The sequence below is a fragment of the Anguilla rostrata genome, chromosome 18 (assembly GCF_018555375.3).
Source record: "Anguilla rostrata isolate EN2019 chromosome 18, ASM1855537v3, whole genome shotgun sequence".
Taxonomy (NCBI): domain Eukaryota; kingdom Metazoa; phylum Chordata; class Actinopteri; order Anguilliformes; family Anguillidae; genus Anguilla; species Anguilla rostrata.
In genome coordinates this window covers 17,158,516-17,177,831 of record NC_057950.1, presented here as the reverse complement: position 1 = coordinate 17,177,831, position 19,316 = coordinate 17,158,516, and the positions used below count along the sequence as shown (strand labels likewise).

Below are 19,316 nucleotides of genomic sequence, written 5' to 3'. Positions count from 1 at the left end.
ACGATGTCCTGCCACATCCAATTAATACCCTAGTGGAAGTTTCTGGGAAACTGACAATGTTTTATTGAAATTGCCTATTCACCCAAGTGAACCAAACAACAGGCATTAACTACCGCGAGTCCATTCAATCTGGCCTACAGCCATTAGCAGGACATCCCTGCTTTGGGTCTCATCTCAGCTCAAGCTCAAAGATTCGGGGGAGCCCACAGAGGTCCACAGCTAATCTTCATCTCTTCTCTGAACCGCCCGTTTGTTTCAGTGCCTACAGATGAGGAGCTGAACTCAGACCAAAGCCCGCACTCAGGACAATGCCCAGCATGGCGAGACCATCGAAAGCCCAAACATATCAGGAGCTCCCTTTAATTAAACAGGATAGCTGCAAATTTACAGCTGTAGTTACTCCCCTGTTCCTTATTATTCCATCCCGCCTCTGCCAGGGCAGTCAGACAGACATTCTGTAGGAGAGACAGCACTACAAAGAGTAGAAAAAAGAACACTGCAGCTCTCAAGGACAGGCTGTAGCAGTGCATCGTTTATTATTTACATTTAACACTTGGATCCGGAGAAACTGTTCACATTCACTCTCGCCATAGATTTCTTCATTTCAAGTGTCTAGGTAACACACTCAGTACAACTGGTTCAATTACATACGTCATATTACACACCTTACTCTGGCCCCTGGTCAAACACATACATCATATGACATGCAATACTTATCTTAACCCCCTGGTCCAATGGTATACCGCATGTTACACATCTTATTCTGGCCCTTGGTCCAATCATATATCTCATATTACAAGCATTACTCTGGCCTTTAGCCAAACCCATACCTCATATGCCATGCAACACTCTGGCCCCTAGCCAATCAAATTATCTTAACCCCCTGGTCCAATGGCATACCACATGTTACACACCTTATTCTGGCTCTTGGTCCAATCATATATATAATATTACAAGCATTACTCTGGCCCCTAGCCAAAAACATACCTCATATGACATGCTATACTCTGGCTCCTGGCCAATACTATTGCCTTAAACCCTGGTCCAATCACATAACGCGTGTTATATGCTTTAGTCTTGCCCCTAGCCCAATCACCTACCTCATATTGCATGCTATGCTCTGGCTCCTCGCCAATCAAATTACTTTAACCCCTGGTCCAATCACATAACTCATGGTCCCTGGTTAAATCCCATTACTTATTTTATTCTGGCCCCTGCTCCAAGGCAATGACTCATATAGCATGTTTAAATGATCCATATTTTAAACATGACCTTCCTCTCCTGCTCTCAAATATCCTGATGATACGGATACTGAGTATCTTATCCATCACAAAAGAATGAGGAAAGACCCGAATTAAATCTGCTCAAGTGGGGAGATGCAGCAAACAACCATCTTTGCTGTTATTATTATAATAATTATAATGATAATAATAATGATAATAATGCATTTAAATGCAACTAGTTGATGTCAGGAGGGTGTACAGCAGGGTGTCATGTGATTTCTGAATGCAGCCAAGCTAAGAAGACAATGGAACATCTCCATCAATAATCGTGAGCCGCTCGAGATCCCGTGACCTTCTGGTTTAACGCAGACAGCCACCCACCCAGACATCAACGTGAAACCCAACGGCGGGTGAACAGGTTTGTGCGTGGATGACTACGATGCGCCAAAGTGTGCTGCCTTCAGATCATCCCAAGATGCAAAGCGTCGGGAGCAGAGACACCGGAACAAAAATGAAGGGAGAATTCACTGGGCGTGCCAGCACAGCATCGCACATTCATAAGCAGTCACCATGGTGACGAGGAAGTGACAATTCCCAGGAAGCAGAAAAGGAGGGGAGACAGAGAAGAACTGAGAGAGAGGCAGGGATAAGGAAAAGAGAAGGAAAGAAGGAGGGGCGAGAGAGAGGGAGGCAGGGTGACGAGGGAGGGAGGGTAAGGGAAGAGAGAGCGAAGGGGGGAGGGGCAGAGAGAGGGGGAGGAACAGGGGGAAATAGGCAGAAATTATGAGAAAGTTGATGGAGATAGAGAGATTGAGAGAGAAGACAGAGAGAGGGGTAAAAAAGAGGGAGAGAGGACAGAGTGAAATGGAGAAAGAGAGAGGTAAAGAGAGGGCAGAGAAGGACAGAAACAGGTAGGGAGAGAGATGGAGAGAAGGAGGGAGGGAGAGAGGGAGGGAGAGAGAGAGAGAGGATGCAGAGCAGCTGATTGGTTGGTGAATGACAGAATCAGCCTCACAGTGAAAGGGACCAGGGATCCTCTGTCACCAGCGTGACTTGGTGGCTGACGGTGGTCACCGCCTGGAACAGGCTTACCTGCAGTTCTTGTGCGATCCCGTCAGCGTCTCGATGACGAAACACTCGCCCCCGTTCAGGCAGTAGGCCAGGTCTTTGTCCTTGCACGGCTTAAAGTGCTCTGAACGAAGTGGTGGGGATGTAGGCATCGCTGTGGGGAATAGAGAGGCATTAGCATTATTACCACTAATATTTACCAATGAGAAAACAGGATATACAGTGGGGCATCAACTATACTACATGTGTACTTCCATTTTGTTTGCTTTTTTGTACACACAATCAAAGCTATGTTCCAGCTCCATGCACCAGAATGACTCTACAACTAACACAAAATTCCATGTAGCAGGTAAACCATAACACTGTGCTGGTTAAAAAAAAAAAGAAACTGGTCTTGAGATTCTTTTTGCATCATGACATTTTTTCGCAATTCATAGTGTATGCAACTGCTTTGACAACAGTGCTCCAGTGCATCTGACCAATAAGGCCCCCAAATTGATGGCAAAAGAAAGAGAGGTAGAGGAGGGAGGAGGAAAAGGTGGTTGCTAGGAGACTAGAGCACACAGGGACACAAATGCCAAATATCAGCGGTCAAAACTTTTAACTGAGAAAAAAATCATGTGGATGACCTAAAATTGCTCAACATCAAGCTTACATAATTCTCCATTCATACATAAACTGACTAGACTTTGCAGTAATTAACACCCACACTCATACTCTCTTTCGGAAGAGAACATGAGATAAACTAAAATACCTGGAAGGCCTAAAAAAAACAGTGGAAAAGTGCACACACACTCTTGATCCCAAATCCACACCTTAACATTAGCATGCCTCCCAACAGACAATGTATTCATGCATTAGGTATTAGGTATTTAGAAAATGTCAATCAGGGATGTTATGCACACCAAAACCTGTGTTTTACAACAGAAGACAAAATTTTGGAAAGTAGCTATGACTGGTCCACAGTGAACCTCTCCATCCAGCCCTGTTTCTGTGGCGGAAATAGCAACGCTGTCATCACAGCTTCCTCGCTCTGTCAGTACTTTAGCCCATTAACTCAACAACGGGGAGCTGTATTGTTTTAGAGATCAGCGCATTAACAGCAGCCCTGAACAGAGAAACAGAGAACATGTAGCCCCATCTTTTGATTGTCGTTGCAATTATGAAACCAGGAGAGAGCCCCAGGATGGATTCAGCACAATGCTGTCCCCAGGCCTAAACTGCACGTCCCCGACAAGTTGTATTAACGTTTAAGCGATAACGGAACATGGCTACAATGTCAAAGCAATATTACAAGAGCTTTATGTGTTCGCCAGGAGCCTTGTTCAGTGTAAAAACAGAAGAAATAATACAATTTAAAAAAATATATTTTTTACAAATGTTTTTTATGGGGGGATCCAATGTGTTTATGGGAGAATCCACATACTGAGATTTAATTAGAGATGGTGAGCTCTTCCCTGATCATGTTAGCATAGGATACAGGCTGGAGCTGTCCCTGTTCTCTGGAGCAGTCAGCATGAAAGAGGTCCTGTAGAACCCTCAGTGGACATGCTGCACTCCAGCTACAAAAGGACCGTTTTAAGATGAATCTACCACAATTTACAGACTGCAGCCGATTATTCAATTTAAATGCTTCACATTCTAACTTGGGTTCCAAGACTTGCATCATTACTAACCGTTCCAGGTTTGCGGACGCATCAAGCCGACACTGACCACAGAGATGCTTTCAGGCGCGTGCTAGTCTGAATGTAGAATTCACAATGCGCTTTGTATGTGTTTTTTATGGAGATTTGCAGCTGGTCAGACTGCAGGGCACATACCTGCAGAGAGAGGACAGGCTTCAAAGACACAGTGTGCAAAAGCTGCAAAGGGAAGGTTTATTTGCACATGACAAATTAGGCTTCGTTCATTCGAAAGGGAAAACCACGACGGCACAAAGCAAACGTGGCCTTCTGAATAACGCATCAGATCAAAGTCAATAATTCATCAGGTTTTCTGGAGCGATACCGTCTCCTGCCGTGTCCCTACCGTGGCCCCACGGGCTTCCCATTGGCCCACAGTTATTTGTCATTTCATGCAAAAATAAATAAAGCTTTGATGTTAACTAAAAAAGACATTGTGGTGGACAGGACAGCACCGTGTCACCTGCAATGGATCTTATGGGGTACTGATAAGACCAAGCAAACTGAGGAAACCAAGCCCATCACATGACAACTGACCCGACAATGGAAGCCACTCTACCTTTCTGTCTTTCCACATCATTTGCTCATGTATGACTATTAAAGTGAATTTTTAATTAAAATTCAAATGACTTATTCATTAATTAAAATTAAGTTAATTAATGTGTCTACTTAAAATATCACTCCTCATACTCTGACGGGTTTCCATATTCCAATTTGACCAGGTGATTTGTAGTGAATTTAAGGGTGCCAATCCCTCTCCATCACTGGGATCTCCATCTTACACTTGATTTTTTGTGTGCATCACAGGCATCTGAACACCATCTTGGAGGGCCACAATGTCTGGTTTTGGGTGTGTTTCAGCACAAGTGATGACTAATTTAAGTGGCTAATTGGCTAAAGAATCCAGCAAACCTCCTTCTCAAGACCTTAACTGGATGCTGATGGAAAGGAACCCACAGATACTTACAGACACGGTAGCCCTCTGGGACTGAGGTTTGGCAACCCTGGTATACATTCACCAGACTGAGCTATTTCCACAGTCTGTTTCTATGACGTGGAGACCATGAAATGTGTGTGAATGATACTTGTGCTGCATGTCTCTGATAACTGGCAAATGTGGACTTTACCTCTACTGTGTGTCCAAATGAAAACATTTTGACTATGAAACCAAAGTAACATTTTAGAAGCTGGTGTGTGTGTGTATTTGCGTCGGGGGGGGGCTTTTGATTTATTTCAACAGCAACCCTGGTTCTTCCAGCTTCTCATCCTGAAGGCTGTGGTCTGAGCAGAATCGTCCTTGTGTTTAACATGCGAGGGCCGTGGCGGCTCTTCCTGCTCTTACAGAGGCATGCTGGGACGAGAGACGAGTTTTCACTGTCTGTGTTCCTTTTCTCCTTCCTGCTGCGGACAGAGCCAGCTTAGATCAGGTTAAGGGAGGAGATTTGGTGGGCGCCGTGGCAATAGTGTCCTTCAGAAGTGACATACCCCCAGAGAGCCCTGCAGCAGGGCTGATAGCGGAGATCACATAGTATCGATTGCAAGAATAGAGGGGAAGAAGAGGGGGTGTGGCAGAGCCAACATGGCGCAGGCACTGAGCAGGGCTGGTTTCTTCCTCCTGGAGACAAAACACTGTTTTTCTGAGGAATACCTTGATTTGACTTTTTCTTTGAAATTGTCGACTGAGTTCATTTGGTTCATGCTGTGGGGTACAGATGTGCCACATAGTATCTACTCAAATCCAGACCGTGCCAGTGCAAACTGACCGATACCTCCATAGGGCAATGCACAATTGGTGACTGTGTGGCTAAGGGTATGGGCTCAGTCAGTCAAGGGTCTGCGTTCATCGCTATCTAGTGACCACCGCCGATCATTCAGGTGCCCGTGGACTGCATGGTAAAGTCGCATATGAAAGGTCTTCCTCAGACTCCACTCTGTGCGAGCTTAGCTGTAGTCTGCGGGGTGTGAAAAAAGCAGATGTGAGACACTACGTGTTTCGGAGGAGACTGAGCTATTCGTCTACAATCGGCTGCGAGGTTCACTCATGAACGCGGCTGTGGTTGAACACAATTGGCCTTTCCAAATTAGGGTGGGAATTGGACATGCTCAGTTCCACGTTGGGCGGCACATAAAAAAAAAAAAATTAAAAAAATAAATAAATAAAACATCCACGACTCTCCCTACTGCTGGACCGTCCACCTCACCAAGCGGTCACACAACATTACTCCAGGAATATACTTCCCCGCGTCTGACTGCTCAAAGCAAACGGTCCCCGGCGTTTAGGGGATTACTGAGGAGTCTGGCGGTGCCGCCCGTGGCGTGGTCAGCTGCAGGGAAATGTTGGCAGATTTGTTTTTCCCTTTCCTCTTAATATCGCTACAGTGCTTTAGCTTAATTCGTATGGCTGGAAATGAGAACATCCTTCATGGCCCGTGAGCAGCAGTATGTGCAAAGCGCTTCACCTCAGCACTGACTCCATTAGGCAAATGGCCTCGCTGAAATGATAGGGCTCATTTGTACCAGCCAATAATCTGTTTTTGCCAGTACAGAGGCGGGGGCAGTGAGCCGGGCGGCGATGCCGGAGAGGACGGCAGGAGAGGACCGATCCACAGCTGGGCTCTGTGTGTATTTAAATATCCCTACACCATTGAGCTGGTGTATTATTGCACATTAACAACGTAGCCATTGCTAAGTGTGTATGTGTGTGCGTGTGTGTGTACAGGTGTGGGTACAGTGGTGTGTGTGCGTGTGTGTGTGTCCAGGTTGTGGGTACAATGGTATGTGTGTGTGTGTGTGTGTGTGTGTGTGTGTGTGTGTGTGTCTTTCCAGGTGCGAGTACAAAGGTAGATGTGCATGTACGTGTCCAGATGTGGGTTGTGCAGATGTAGTTGTCTGTAGATTGTTATTTCTTGAGTTAATTGTGTGAAGCAGACCCAGCAGAAGAAGAGATGGTAAGTCAGCCTGACTCTGATGTGTCATAGTGCTGTCAAATTTAGATAAGATATTCACATATAGTACTGGCACAAATTATGAAAACACTGTGCTTAAAGAAGTTTCGTACTATTAAAACTTTTATCTGTGCCTTTTCATCTTTTGTTGTTTCTCAGAGCTATTTTCATCAGTAAAAATGTATTTGAAGCAGTTATCTTCTTGATCATGAGTGGTAATGACATCATGTGACCAGTAGTATTTTAAAATACAGTATATAAAACAAAAAAATACATTTTTTTTACGCATGAATATTATCATTGTACACAGAAAAATACTGGAAAAAAGAAATACATGCTCAAGCTGATTATGAAATTTCCAACAGTAAGATTGTGGAAACACTGCTCAATTATGTTGATATGAACTAATATCTATAGGAAGGTGTAATGATTATTACTTGTTTAACATGCTAATTATTTCTTCACTTTTCTTTTATGTTGATATTACATTACATTTTACATTACACGAAAAATAGAAACTGTTGTATTAATCATCCAGCGTTCATAAATGCAGTGTTTCGAAGATTTATGCTAGCACTGTATTTTTGAATTGGCAAAATAAATAAAATAAAAATAAATCACGCGCGCGCAAAAAGTCCATCTTGTTCCATTTTAAAACATTACCTCTCGCATCTGAAAGACCCTGCTTCTTCACTCATGCATAGCCACTTAAATTAGCCAATCACTGAAGAAATCACTCATGCTAACAAACTAGGCTTGATCATGCTCAAACATGGCTCCGTTCGTTCAAAAGATGCAATCATTTGGCTCACTCGTTCGTTCACCACATCTGGAAAGACTAAAAGGTTGCTCAGTTCATCATTCATTCGCTGTGCACTGCTACTCCCAATACTCCCAAGGTGTTCACTCTTATATGTGCTTAAATAATTAGCGGCATAATCTATTTTTTCCAATACTTTAGTACAAAATATATTAAACCTTCTTTTTCCTTTGTGCCTGCCTTCTTGCTACCTCTTGTGGACGTAACAGGAAGCGCCAAAGCGTATTTCACAGCAGTGCGTTAGTGATGCAATTTGGAATTTTCGTGTAAATTTTGCAATAATATTTTAATATATTCAAATCTCTTATTTTTTTAGAGGCAATATTCAAATGTAATTTTTTGGTCCTATTCAAGCTCGAATGTGCTGAGGCCCATTGTATTTACAGTATTACCTCTCTCTCTCTCTATTTTCCCTCCCACTCTCTTCGCCCTTCCTTTTCTCTTTCTATCTCTCTCTTCCTCCTTACCTCTCTCTTTCTCTCTCTCTCTCCTGCTCTCTCTCTTCCTCCTTCCCCTACCTCTCTCTCTCTCTCTTCCTCTTTCTCTCTCTCTCTGGTGGATGGTCCCAGGGATACAGAGGTCATGCTTGGTCATGTGGATGAGGGCCAGCCTTCGGCTCACTTAGCAACCAATCACATGCATGAGGGAGATCTCACGCACCAGCTGCTGCCCATGGCACCCATGAATGAGCCTTACTGGAGTACCAGCTGATTTGATAAAGGTATCTCCTACTCTTAAGAAGCGTATGCACGCGGACAATAAGCTGTGGACCCGGTTCAGAGGCGTGTGACCACCAGGACGCCTCAGTTCAGCATCTTTCAGCAGAGGCCCCCAGCAAGAGAAACACCTGTAAAATCAATGAGAGGCAGCCAGCTTCCCAAAAGGATCAATAAGGGCGTTTGAATACAGTAAGCAGAGCAGAGAGGAAAGGCAGTGATGGTGCACAGAGGAAGCCCCGAACGGCCTGCTGGGTAACGACTGAAGGGGCTGGATCTATGGGCATCTGACAGAGAGGGGAGCGGATGCTGTAAAGGCAACCAGCAGCCCACAGCTTGATAAAGCGCAAACCCAGCCTCTGGCTGCCACTGCACCGGGTTTCTACTGCAGAGCTTATGTTATGGCGGGAGCTTGTCAGAGTCCGTCCAAACGAGCAAATTCATACACCTCTCTCACACACGCACACCTCTTTCTCTCCCTTCCTCTCTCACACACACACACACACACACAATCTCATACATCTGACTTATGCATGCACATACGCACCTCTCTCCCTTTCTTTCTTCCTCTCTCATGCAAACACATGCACGTAAACACACACACACACGCACACACACACACACTATAAAACACATACACACACATTCAAACAGATACACACGCACATCTTCATACTTGAAACTGAAGCATCTGCAAATGAGAGATATGCGGATATTGTTTACACAAACACTCTGTGTCCCCGTTTCTCTAGTCCAACACAGAACACTAAATCCTCCAGCACCGCTTTACGTTTTAAACCAACCATGATTCACTGCACACAAACTCTCCATGCCTGGCTGGCACAAATTAAACCCTGATCCTCCACCATCTGTATCAATACCTACACGGCCCTCCTTCTTCATGTGTCAATAGTGCATTAGCCACTGTAAACTGAAATATGGCAGCTGCATTAAAATTTCTCCATCTATATTCCAGCAAAATCCAGCTCTGTATTTTCTTTCCCATCTACTGGCTTGGTTACTCCTAGCCTATGCCGTCCCTTGGGATTTTAGTCTCGGTCCACATCCGCACACGGTCTGACTGACCGGATTAGCCTTCAATCTTTCCACAACCGGCGAACTTCCAAAAAGCGGTCCTGTGATTCCTGGGAGGACTGTTGCAATAAGCTGCTTCGTTTGGTCTGTTTCGTCAGAATGTGTAACTGAGCGCTGGGTCTGGCCGGGGGGGGGTGATGAGCTCCTGCTGCTGCAGGGAAGCAGCGTGCTGTGGCTCTGCTGGACTGCGGGCGAACGTCCCACAGGCTGAGAGGAGGGGGGGGGGCATCACCCAGACTATCATCAGGGGCTGTCTTTCTTTCTTTCCTTCTTTCGTTTGTCCTATTTAACCATTATTTCGTTCATTTGTGTCCTCATACATCAATGCATTTGTTTGACTTCAGTCTGACTTGTGTTTTCATTCAGGCACCCCCAATGTAAGACCCCAGAATGACCCCTCTGTACAGCCCTGCCTGGACTTCCCCGTTTCAGTGTTAACGACAGGCCAACACTGCCAGTGCTAATGCGCGTGCAGTTCTGAGATACCAGAGCTCTGAACCCTGGCTTTCTCACAGACTGAACTTGGATTTGAGCGCAAGTTGCTCTGAGCTGATCTATGGAACATTGCAAATGTTTGCAAAAGGATACGCCTCAGTTTGCCCGTGCAGTGAATGAAGATCCCGGACACAGTCAGTACTAAAAAACAAGCATTTCAAAAAAGAAACAAAGGAATGCGCGGAGACGCGGTAATCCCTGTTCCGGAGCCGACAAATTGCTACAACTGCCACGGTCTGAGTCTAACGTCATTTCAGCATCTCTCACACATCCGCCCACCACATCTCGGCTCTCTGCGCCTCCCGCCAAAACCGCTGCCAGGGATCACGCCTCGCCGTCGCTGCGTCAGAAACCAGCTGAAAGAAGCGGGGCTGTTCTTGGGCTCTGATGCTCAGGCACCGCATGAGAGGACATGAAAAAACATGACAATATTTACATGGTTGCGCGTTCCCTTTAAAAAAAAAAAAAAAAATGCAATTTTGAGATGCTCCCTTCCCATGTACTTGAGCCTTACATAATTGTCAATAGTTGTTTACTGTTGGCATTGCTTGCCATGAAATCAGGCCCAGTTTCCTTCTGTTATTGACAATTTTCTCTTTTGCTAAATTGCTGAAACATTAAACGCAGAACTGAAGAACAGGAACTAAATCAGCTTTATTCCAGCAGTATTGATGAAAATGTGGAGTATTAATCTCGATTCTCTCTCATCCTGAGGCTGAAATATTCCTCTCTGAACTGGGCCCTACATGAATGTTTCTTACACTCGATAATAAAAATACGACCAGCGGTGAAATGGAAGAGAAAACGCTTAACAAATTAATGAACTCAACAATCAATAACTTTGTTTTATTATTATGTTTGAAAATACAAGTCTATAGTCTTCTGAAATGCCACCTTGCAGACTGAGCTAAAGGTTTCCTTAAGAATCTCTGAAAAGAATGCAATTTCTTTAGTCACAGAGGCATCATTTCTGTTGAAAAGTAAATCCGTCACTCCAAACCTCACACGACGTGTTCACCACTGGCAAGGACCACAGCTCTGGTTCTGTACCTCAGCCACCCCCCACCCCACACCCCATAAACCCCTACAACCCCACACCCCCACAGACCTACACCCTTCATAACAGGCCCAATTAAATCACATCATACACCCCGCAGAGATGAAAGCGCTAAGATTTCACCATCCACGCAAATCAGCACGATTACAGGCTCGACGTAAAGGAAAGAGCGAGCAGAGCCTTCCTCACAAGGCCTCGTCCCCACCTCACCCCTCTAATGCTCTACTTCTCTTCTTTTTTTAGACCGCTTTTCATTATTTTAACAGCATTTTTCATGGGATCTCAGATTAAAATTGCTCAGCCTAAATTTCACATATTAATTCCCACAAAATACCCCTCGTGCGGTGTGTACCTTTTTAAAGAATTATTTTTATAATCCCCAAACCATTTGGCCAAGGCATGCGATCCATACCTGCTGGCTCTGAGTGGTTGTAATTCCTTTTATAAAGATACAAGATAAACTCAATGACTTCATGGTCCACAAACTCAGTGTGTGTGTCTCCAACATGCTTTTTGATCTTTTGATCAAAAAAATGATGAATAATCCTGAATAAAAGAAGGTGATTTTCCTTTCAGGGAGATTGTGTTTTGATACAATATACAAATAAAGACCTTGTTCATTTTGCTTTTATCTTGGATAACGTACCTGAGTTGAACCCAGTCGAAATTATCCAAAAGTACGCGGCTGGATTTCCTCAAGCACACACCATGAGACCAGTTAAAAGCCTGGTGATTTTAAGTATCCAACAAAGGTGTTTGTTCTTTGTTTCAGGGAGGAATTGTTTGTTTATTTGAACACAGATTTAACACGCTTTAATTTCCCAAGCTCACCTTCTCCGGCCACATTTATAAATGTCTGTCCTGATTAACTTCTGATGCCAAGCTGTGAAGCTACGGCCAGGTGGGTCTCACAAAGGGAAGACATCATAATGTGATTAACTGCGAAGATCAATAACAAGGGATTTGCGGAATTTTAGGAAATCACATTTTCATTGGCGCATTAGTTACCTTAAATGGCCGTTCATGTGCACCTTTGTCCTACACCGCTGCCATACAGTTGGACCAGATCTGGTAATGAAGCATGTCGTTATCGGCACATGCATCATTAGACTAATTAATCACAAAAGGAAATAAATAAATAAATGTATCCACTGTTAGACTGACAAGCTTTCCTCACGCTGGATTCCAATTAAGGCCAGGTGGCTTCAGTCGGCCTGGCGTCCGGTTGATGAGCTCGTTATATGCCAGAGACCCAGAGCGGGATCAGACGTAGCGGAAGGACCCCCACGCCCCTCGTCAGAGGACGCCATGCAGGTGGTCCCCCCGATCGATCCCTCCCTCTGCACGCCCACGCCTGGCCAGCCCACAGCAACTTCCTTAATTACGCTCAGCTGAGAAAACCAGCACACGTGGGACCGGTTCAATCATCCTCTCTCTGAGGGCCCAGCGGTTTTGACTCAGTTAATGGGAGTGGGGGAAGAGAGAAAGAGGGGGGAGGGGGAGAGAAAGAGGGGGGAAAGAGAGAGACGGGGGAGAGAGAGGAGTAGAAAGAGAGAGACGGGGGAGGAGGAGAGAGAATAAATATAGCCAGAGAAAATGGCCACTTCATACACTAATATGTTAGTCACTCTATTTAAGGTTTTCTTTTCCCCACTACTTTACAGTAAGTCACATTTGCCCAAACAAACTTCTGCTCCTTGTCCCCTGCCCTATGTCCTGGGTGATGATTGGTCAGCCATGCAGGAGAAATGGCGGGCTCTGAAATTAGCCGAGGGCTGAGAATGTCCACTGTGCTGGAATGAGAAGAGCCCTGGCTGATGGCCCAAGAATCTTCGGAAAGCAATGTCTGATTTAATTAACCATCAATGTGGTCCAGAGGACCCAAATTCAGCTCCCAATCAGCTTCCTACAACCCCACAGAATTACACAGTACTGAACAATTCATTAAAAGCATACAAGCAGCGACAAGTAACACATAATTAGCAGGATTAACATTAAAAGGGTCAGATGTACTGTTATCAGATGTTATATATTCTCAGAAGTATATTTTTCATTATACTGGTAAACCTTTCGGCATTACATATACCAGCTAATTGTGCCCATGTGCACATGTCTGTATCATGTGAGAGAGTATTTGCCCATGAATGTGTGTGGGCATGTTTGCGCACACGTGAGTGCATGCCTGTGTGTACACGTCTGTACCGTGTGAGAGAGTATCTGCCCATGAATGTGTGTGGGCATGTGTGCGCACACGTGAGTGCATGCCTGTGTGTACACGTCTGTACCGTGTGAGAGAGTATCTGCCCATGAATGTGTGTGAGCATGTGTGCGTACACGTGAGTGCATGCCTGTGTGTACACGTCTGTACCGTGTGCCGGGGAGAGCGTTCCTGTACTGGACCGTGAATGCATGCGTGCACGTTTAAATGTGCGCAATATGATGTCTGTCTGTCAAGAGTTCACCATAAGGATCAGTGGAAATTGAAAGTGGGATCTATTATCCTGGCACTTGTGTTATCATTAATACAGACTTGATAAAATGCCAGTAGAGCACTCAGAGCAGAACACAAACAGAGGCATTCAAATTCTAACTGCCGGCTGCTTTGTCCCCCGGTTTAATTGGGAGTGTGGGAGCGTGTGGACTGCGGGAAGTTTGTGGTACGCTGTGGGGTGGGCTATGAATGTTCACGAGCCAGTAACGGTGGTACTTGGACAGAGCAGAAGCACAAAAGTAGCACAATAACTTTTTTTGCTTCACATATCTTTGGTCTTGACCTGTCTGCATAGTTCAGATGTGTGCTGCATAATTCAGATGTGCACCATAGGCTTCAGATGTGTGCTGTATGTTTTAGATGTGCATCGTATGGTTCAGATGTGCGCTGCATGGTTTAGATGTGCATCGTATGGTTCAGATGTGCGCTGTATGGTTCAGATGTGTGCTGTATGGTTTAGATGTGTGCTGCATGGTTTAGATGTGCACTGTATGGTTTAGATGTGTGCTGCATGGTTTAGATGTGTGCTGTATGGTTTAGATGTGCGCTGCATGGTTTAGATGTGTGCTGCATGGTTTAGATGTGTGCTGTATGGTTTAGATGTGCGCTGTTTGGTTTAGATGTGTGCTGTATGGTTTAGATGTGTGCTGCATGGTTTAGATGTGCGCTGCATGGTTTAGATGTGTGCTGCATGGTTTAGATGTGCGCTGTATGGTTTAGATGTGTGCTGTATGGTTTAGATGTGCGCTGTATGGTTTAGATGTGTGCTGTATGGTTTAGATGTGCGCTGTATGGTTTAGATGTGAGCTGCATGGTTTAGATGTGCATCGTATGGTTTAGATGTGCGCTGTATGGTTTAGATGTGCGCTGCATGGTTTAGATGTGTGCTGTATGGTTTAGATGTGTGCTGTATGGTTTAGATGTGCGCTGCATGGTTTAGATGTGTGCTGTATGGTTTAGATGTGTGCTGCATGGTTTAGATGTGCACTGTATGGTTTAGATGTGTGCTGCATGATTTAGATGTGCTTGTGATTGTTTTTTATGGGACTTGAGAATAAATGAGTCAGATAGTTCACAAGGTCACAAGTATTCTGAAAGCCCAGTCCACCGGAAAGGCAGAAGATCCTGGTCACACATTCTTAGGAGGTCAGCATCAGATCTAGTCAAGCACAGATCTAGTCCAGGGCCAAGGTTACAAAGGGGGGGAGGAAATAGGAAAAAAAGAGACGCGTGGCACATTCCAACTCTCGAACCTTACGAAAATCTATTTTCTCTATCCAGTACCTTCTCTGCTTTCCACCTGTCTGAACAAAGCAAACAATACAAAAGGAGAGCAGGCCTATTTGGTCTCTTTAAAAAAAGAAAACACGAAAAAGGAGAAAAGGAGGGATTGTCCGAACACAAGGATGAACAAATTCCAATAACACCCCTTTTTGTGTGAATAGCACAGCGTACGTCAGAACACGCACATCACAGAGCATGACCAAAGATCCTCTCAAAGACAGAAATCTATTGCAAATAAGTTTTGTCTGATGGAAGCCAAGATCAAGACCTAAAATTATTGGAATCCAAAAGCGCTAACAAGACAGGGTCCAGCTCTTTAAACCAGCTCTGCTTTCATTGAATATGGGCCCTGGTGGAACGCCTGGCACAGACTGCGAGACTGCACTATGAATGAAGCAGAGTTCAAAAATCATTCCAGTCACATCTGTTACAGTAAATCATATCAGAAATCAGGACCAATTTAGCTAATCATATAGCCATTCTTTTCTGTCAAAATGCCAGCCTGGTTTTACAGCCCCTGACAACGCACAACAGAAGTGAGGGATTTGACCCAAGCGAACGGAAATGAATCCCTTCATTACGAAAGCACACACTAGAAACAAAAGAGAGAACATGTTCTGTTTAAGAAGAAAAAGGTACATGAACAGCGTGGAGCTCGAAAGGCAATGGGACAGCATGTGTTCTCATGTCTTCTGTAAGCTTAGGAGTTTATTTCTCTCGGTATCATCCAACGGTTAGCATCCCAACAGATTTATGGGAGGAAATCTCTCCAAGCTCAGATCGATAATGAAGGGCACAGTACAACTGCCAGTAGCACTTCAGCAGCTCACAGAGCTACTCTTTAGGAGCACAGTGCTACTCTTTAAGAGCACAGAGCTACTCTTTAGGACACTAAATGAAAGACACGTTTGGCCTTGACCATGAAATAAAGACATTGTGGCCTTCATGTTCTCTTTTTGGCGTGGGATCCGTGCGGCATTTGTTCTTAGCTGGACAGATGTGAGCAGTTATTTTATAAATTGTCTGAACCGTTTGACTATCTTTGGAAGAGCAGCTGACCAAATTATAAGTTTATTTAGTTTCAAAAATGTGTTTAATGCTTCTTATGTCACAGTAACAAAGTATGCATTTAATTTTCCTCTACGCACTTCTGCACGTATTCTTGAAAGTACTTCCTTGTGTAATTCCCATAGGATAAGAGAGTAGGCTAAATAATTGTAATGTAATGGCTGGGTGAAGACAAAGGCTGCAAGTTACATTTTCTTCTTCAATCTCATTTCATTGAGTATAAAAAAATGCTCCAGACAATTTGTATGGAATGCGACCAGACTGTTTAGAAAGCAGAATTAATGAGAATCTAATCAGACCCAACACTCATCTCTGTCACCGTGCATTCTGAATTTGGATTAAACCTGCTTTAAATCAAAATCAAGCACTATTCAGATGGAGAAGACAGCAAAGAGTGATGAACTGAAAAAGCCAGGGGAGGGAGAAGGGGGGGGGGGGGCTGTGTGTGTGGCAGGGTTCCCGCCCTGACATTTTGCTCTTAAAGCCGAGCGCACACCCATGCGCCCACGCAGGGAAGCTGACGGTCACAGCTGTGCGATGCGCAGCGAGGGGCACAGGTAGGGTGGAGCTGGGCCTGCAGGCGCTCTGCAGAACACGAGGGAGCCCCAGCAGCAGCATGGGCCAGGAGCTGAGCTCATAGCAATAAATAAATAAATAAGAAGCACATATGCTCCCTCACTGGTGTTGTTCTGCTGACGAGTATTTTTCCACCGAGTAACGCTCAGTTACAGACAACTCCCTCACTCACTCCCTCCCTCTATCCGCGCACAGAACCACACTGGAGTACAGACACGATTCAAGCCTGATTTGAACAGATTGGATTCCAGATATTTCGCCTGCGCCAGTCAGTGCTATTGTCCACACCCTGCGTATGCTAACGCATGCCACAGGCGCCTTGCAGAACAGCCCCCACAATAAATAATGTGTTATTCTCTCATCAAAGCCACATAAATCTGGATGCAGGGTCGAGCACCAAGCCTTACATCAATGGGCATTCAGCTAGCTCTGCAAAGAATTGCTTTAATACAGCATGTTACAGTAGGAACCCAATACATTTGCTCGAATATATTCAGATTCAACCTGCTCTCTCCATCTCTCTCCATCTCTCTCTCTCTCTCTCTCTCTCTCTCTCTCTCTCTCTCTCTCCCTCTCTGCCTCCCATAAGATGAAGCATCGTGCTTCCCCTGCTGAGAACCATAATTAAAAATGACTCAAAGAGATCCAGGCCTCTACCTCACAGGAAGCACTTTCACCATGTAAAGATGCACTCACACGTACATGCATGCACGCACGTACAGACTAGGGCTGGGTGATATATCACAGCGATAATTACCTCGTGCAATAACGGTCGTCGCCACCATATGGCGTATCACCTTTCTTTTGTCTTCTTCTTTATAATTATACCTGAAGCGTTACTAAACAACTAAAGAGGCTGTGTAAAATGCTTCCGGAGAAAAACATGACCGCTGTTACCTACTGGGTGTTGACAGCCAAGATAGCCAATCAGCAGCAAGGTCGCACAGCTTCCGTGTGATCATGTGATGTATTTCTGCCAATCACGCGGAAGCTGCAAGGCCTTGCTGGCTGTCTTACGGTCAAGCAAGAGGTGACGTTTTTTCCGGAAAGCGTTTCATGCAGCCTCCAAAAGCATGGTTGTTTGCTATAATTAAAGAGAGAAAGACAAAAAGAAAGGCGGTACACCACACGGTGGCGACGACCATTATTGCACGCGATATATCGCCCAGCCCTAGTACAGACACGTGCAAACGTGTGGACACACACATGCACACATGTGGACATGCACACTCACACTTGCACTTGCATGCACACACACACACGCACGCACATACACTTACACTCCTACACACTCCCACACAAACACACACATACACACACACTGCACATTCACACACTGCACACACATGTACACTCGCACACATGCATACACACACGTGCGCAGTCACACACACATGCATTCACACACACACGCACACTCACACACACACACATGCAGCTAGTGGATCTGTCCAAATCTAATGAAATGTTTACTGATAAAGCTGTCTGGCTGCCAGCAGGCTGAGACACCGAACTGATGGACAGATTCTGAATGGGAGATTAGGGAGACTAAATAAGAATGCCTGACAGAGTGATACTGTGAATAAATATCATTGCGAAAACAGCTGCTTTATGCATTTAAGTCCAATCGATCAGCGGCAGCTGTTCATTACATTGTCTCCGAAGATCTGTCAGTGCCCATCCTAAAGTATTTAGGACTGTTTTGCAGAGAAGAAAAAAAGTCTGTGTTTTTGTTTCTTACAATAATTCTACCATTACCTCTGGCAGCATGATTACCACAAAACCTGTTAAACAGTTGTGGGGGGGGGGGGAATTATTCTTGCAAACCTAAGGGGAGAGGGAAAAAAAACTTTTCCTCAGATTTTTTTTCAGCACAGAAGGCTTCCAGCTGAGAGGGGACTGGATCTATGTGGGGCAGTTGGCGCTCTGTCCTGTCCATACTTCTATCTGTAATAAAACACAAATCCTGCAGCACTAAACCATCAGTAGTTGAGCCCATTCTAGAAACTAAAGGGGACCTTTTGAAATACAATCGATATGAGAAACCAATCCACACAGGCTCGCTGTTTGAGCTGGCTGTTTTTCAAGAGAACACTTGTCCATGTGCGCTTGGAAAAGAGGAATATTTGTGAGAGTGGCAGTACAATCAAATGCCAAGACGCAGCAGAGACTGATCCACAGGTATGTACAGGTGGACAGACACTCTTTTTTTTAGTTCAAACTAAGGGCCAGATTTACTAAGCCTTTTGCGACAATGTTCAGACACTGATATGATACAGTCTGTCCCAGAAACTTGCGTCTTATGTATCAAAGAGGCTCACAGGGCTGGAGGCGCAGTATGCATGTGATTTACATGAGTCATCGCAAGGTGCGCTTCTCTCCTCAATTTATATGCAGTTAACAGAGGATGTGGCTGATTATGTATTCCCTTGAATTTACTAAAGTTTGCACACTTAACAAGGGGCGGGTTTTGCGTGAAATCTCTCAGCCTCTAAAGAGCAGGTGTAAATCAATGCACAGACAAGAAGGAGATGCAGGTATAATCCTCAAAGATCCACTTAGAGAATCTTTGCAACAAGAATCGCATTATTTTGACTTCCCAAGCAAGAAATCATCAAACAGTACAGACAATATGAAATATTATTGATCGTTGCAGCCAAGCAATAAAGGTTGGGTGTTTGTTACAGAAAATATTGGCTAAAGTCACAGAAAAGTTGTTAAAAATCACAGAGTGGTTAAAAAAAATAATTTATTAAATTAGCCAATAGATCTCAGGCACAGCAGTGGGAAATGAGT

General features: G+C 44.7%; 1 protein-coding gene across 2 annotated transcripts in view; it reads right to left on the bottom strand.

The window, feature by feature from the left end:
* The window catches only part of LOC135245005 (pro-neuregulin-3, membrane-bound isoform), a 357,506-nt gene that overhangs the window by 92,805 nt on the left and 245,385 nt on the right, over positions 1-19,316 (bottom strand). For both annotated transcript variants that reach the window (XM_064317746.1, XM_064317748.1), the window contains exon 4: positions 2,316-2,445. In XM_064317746.1, the coding sequence (XP_064173816.1) occupies positions 2,316-2,445 (130 nt within the window). The remainder of the gene's footprint in view (positions 1-2,315; positions 2,446-19,316) is intronic.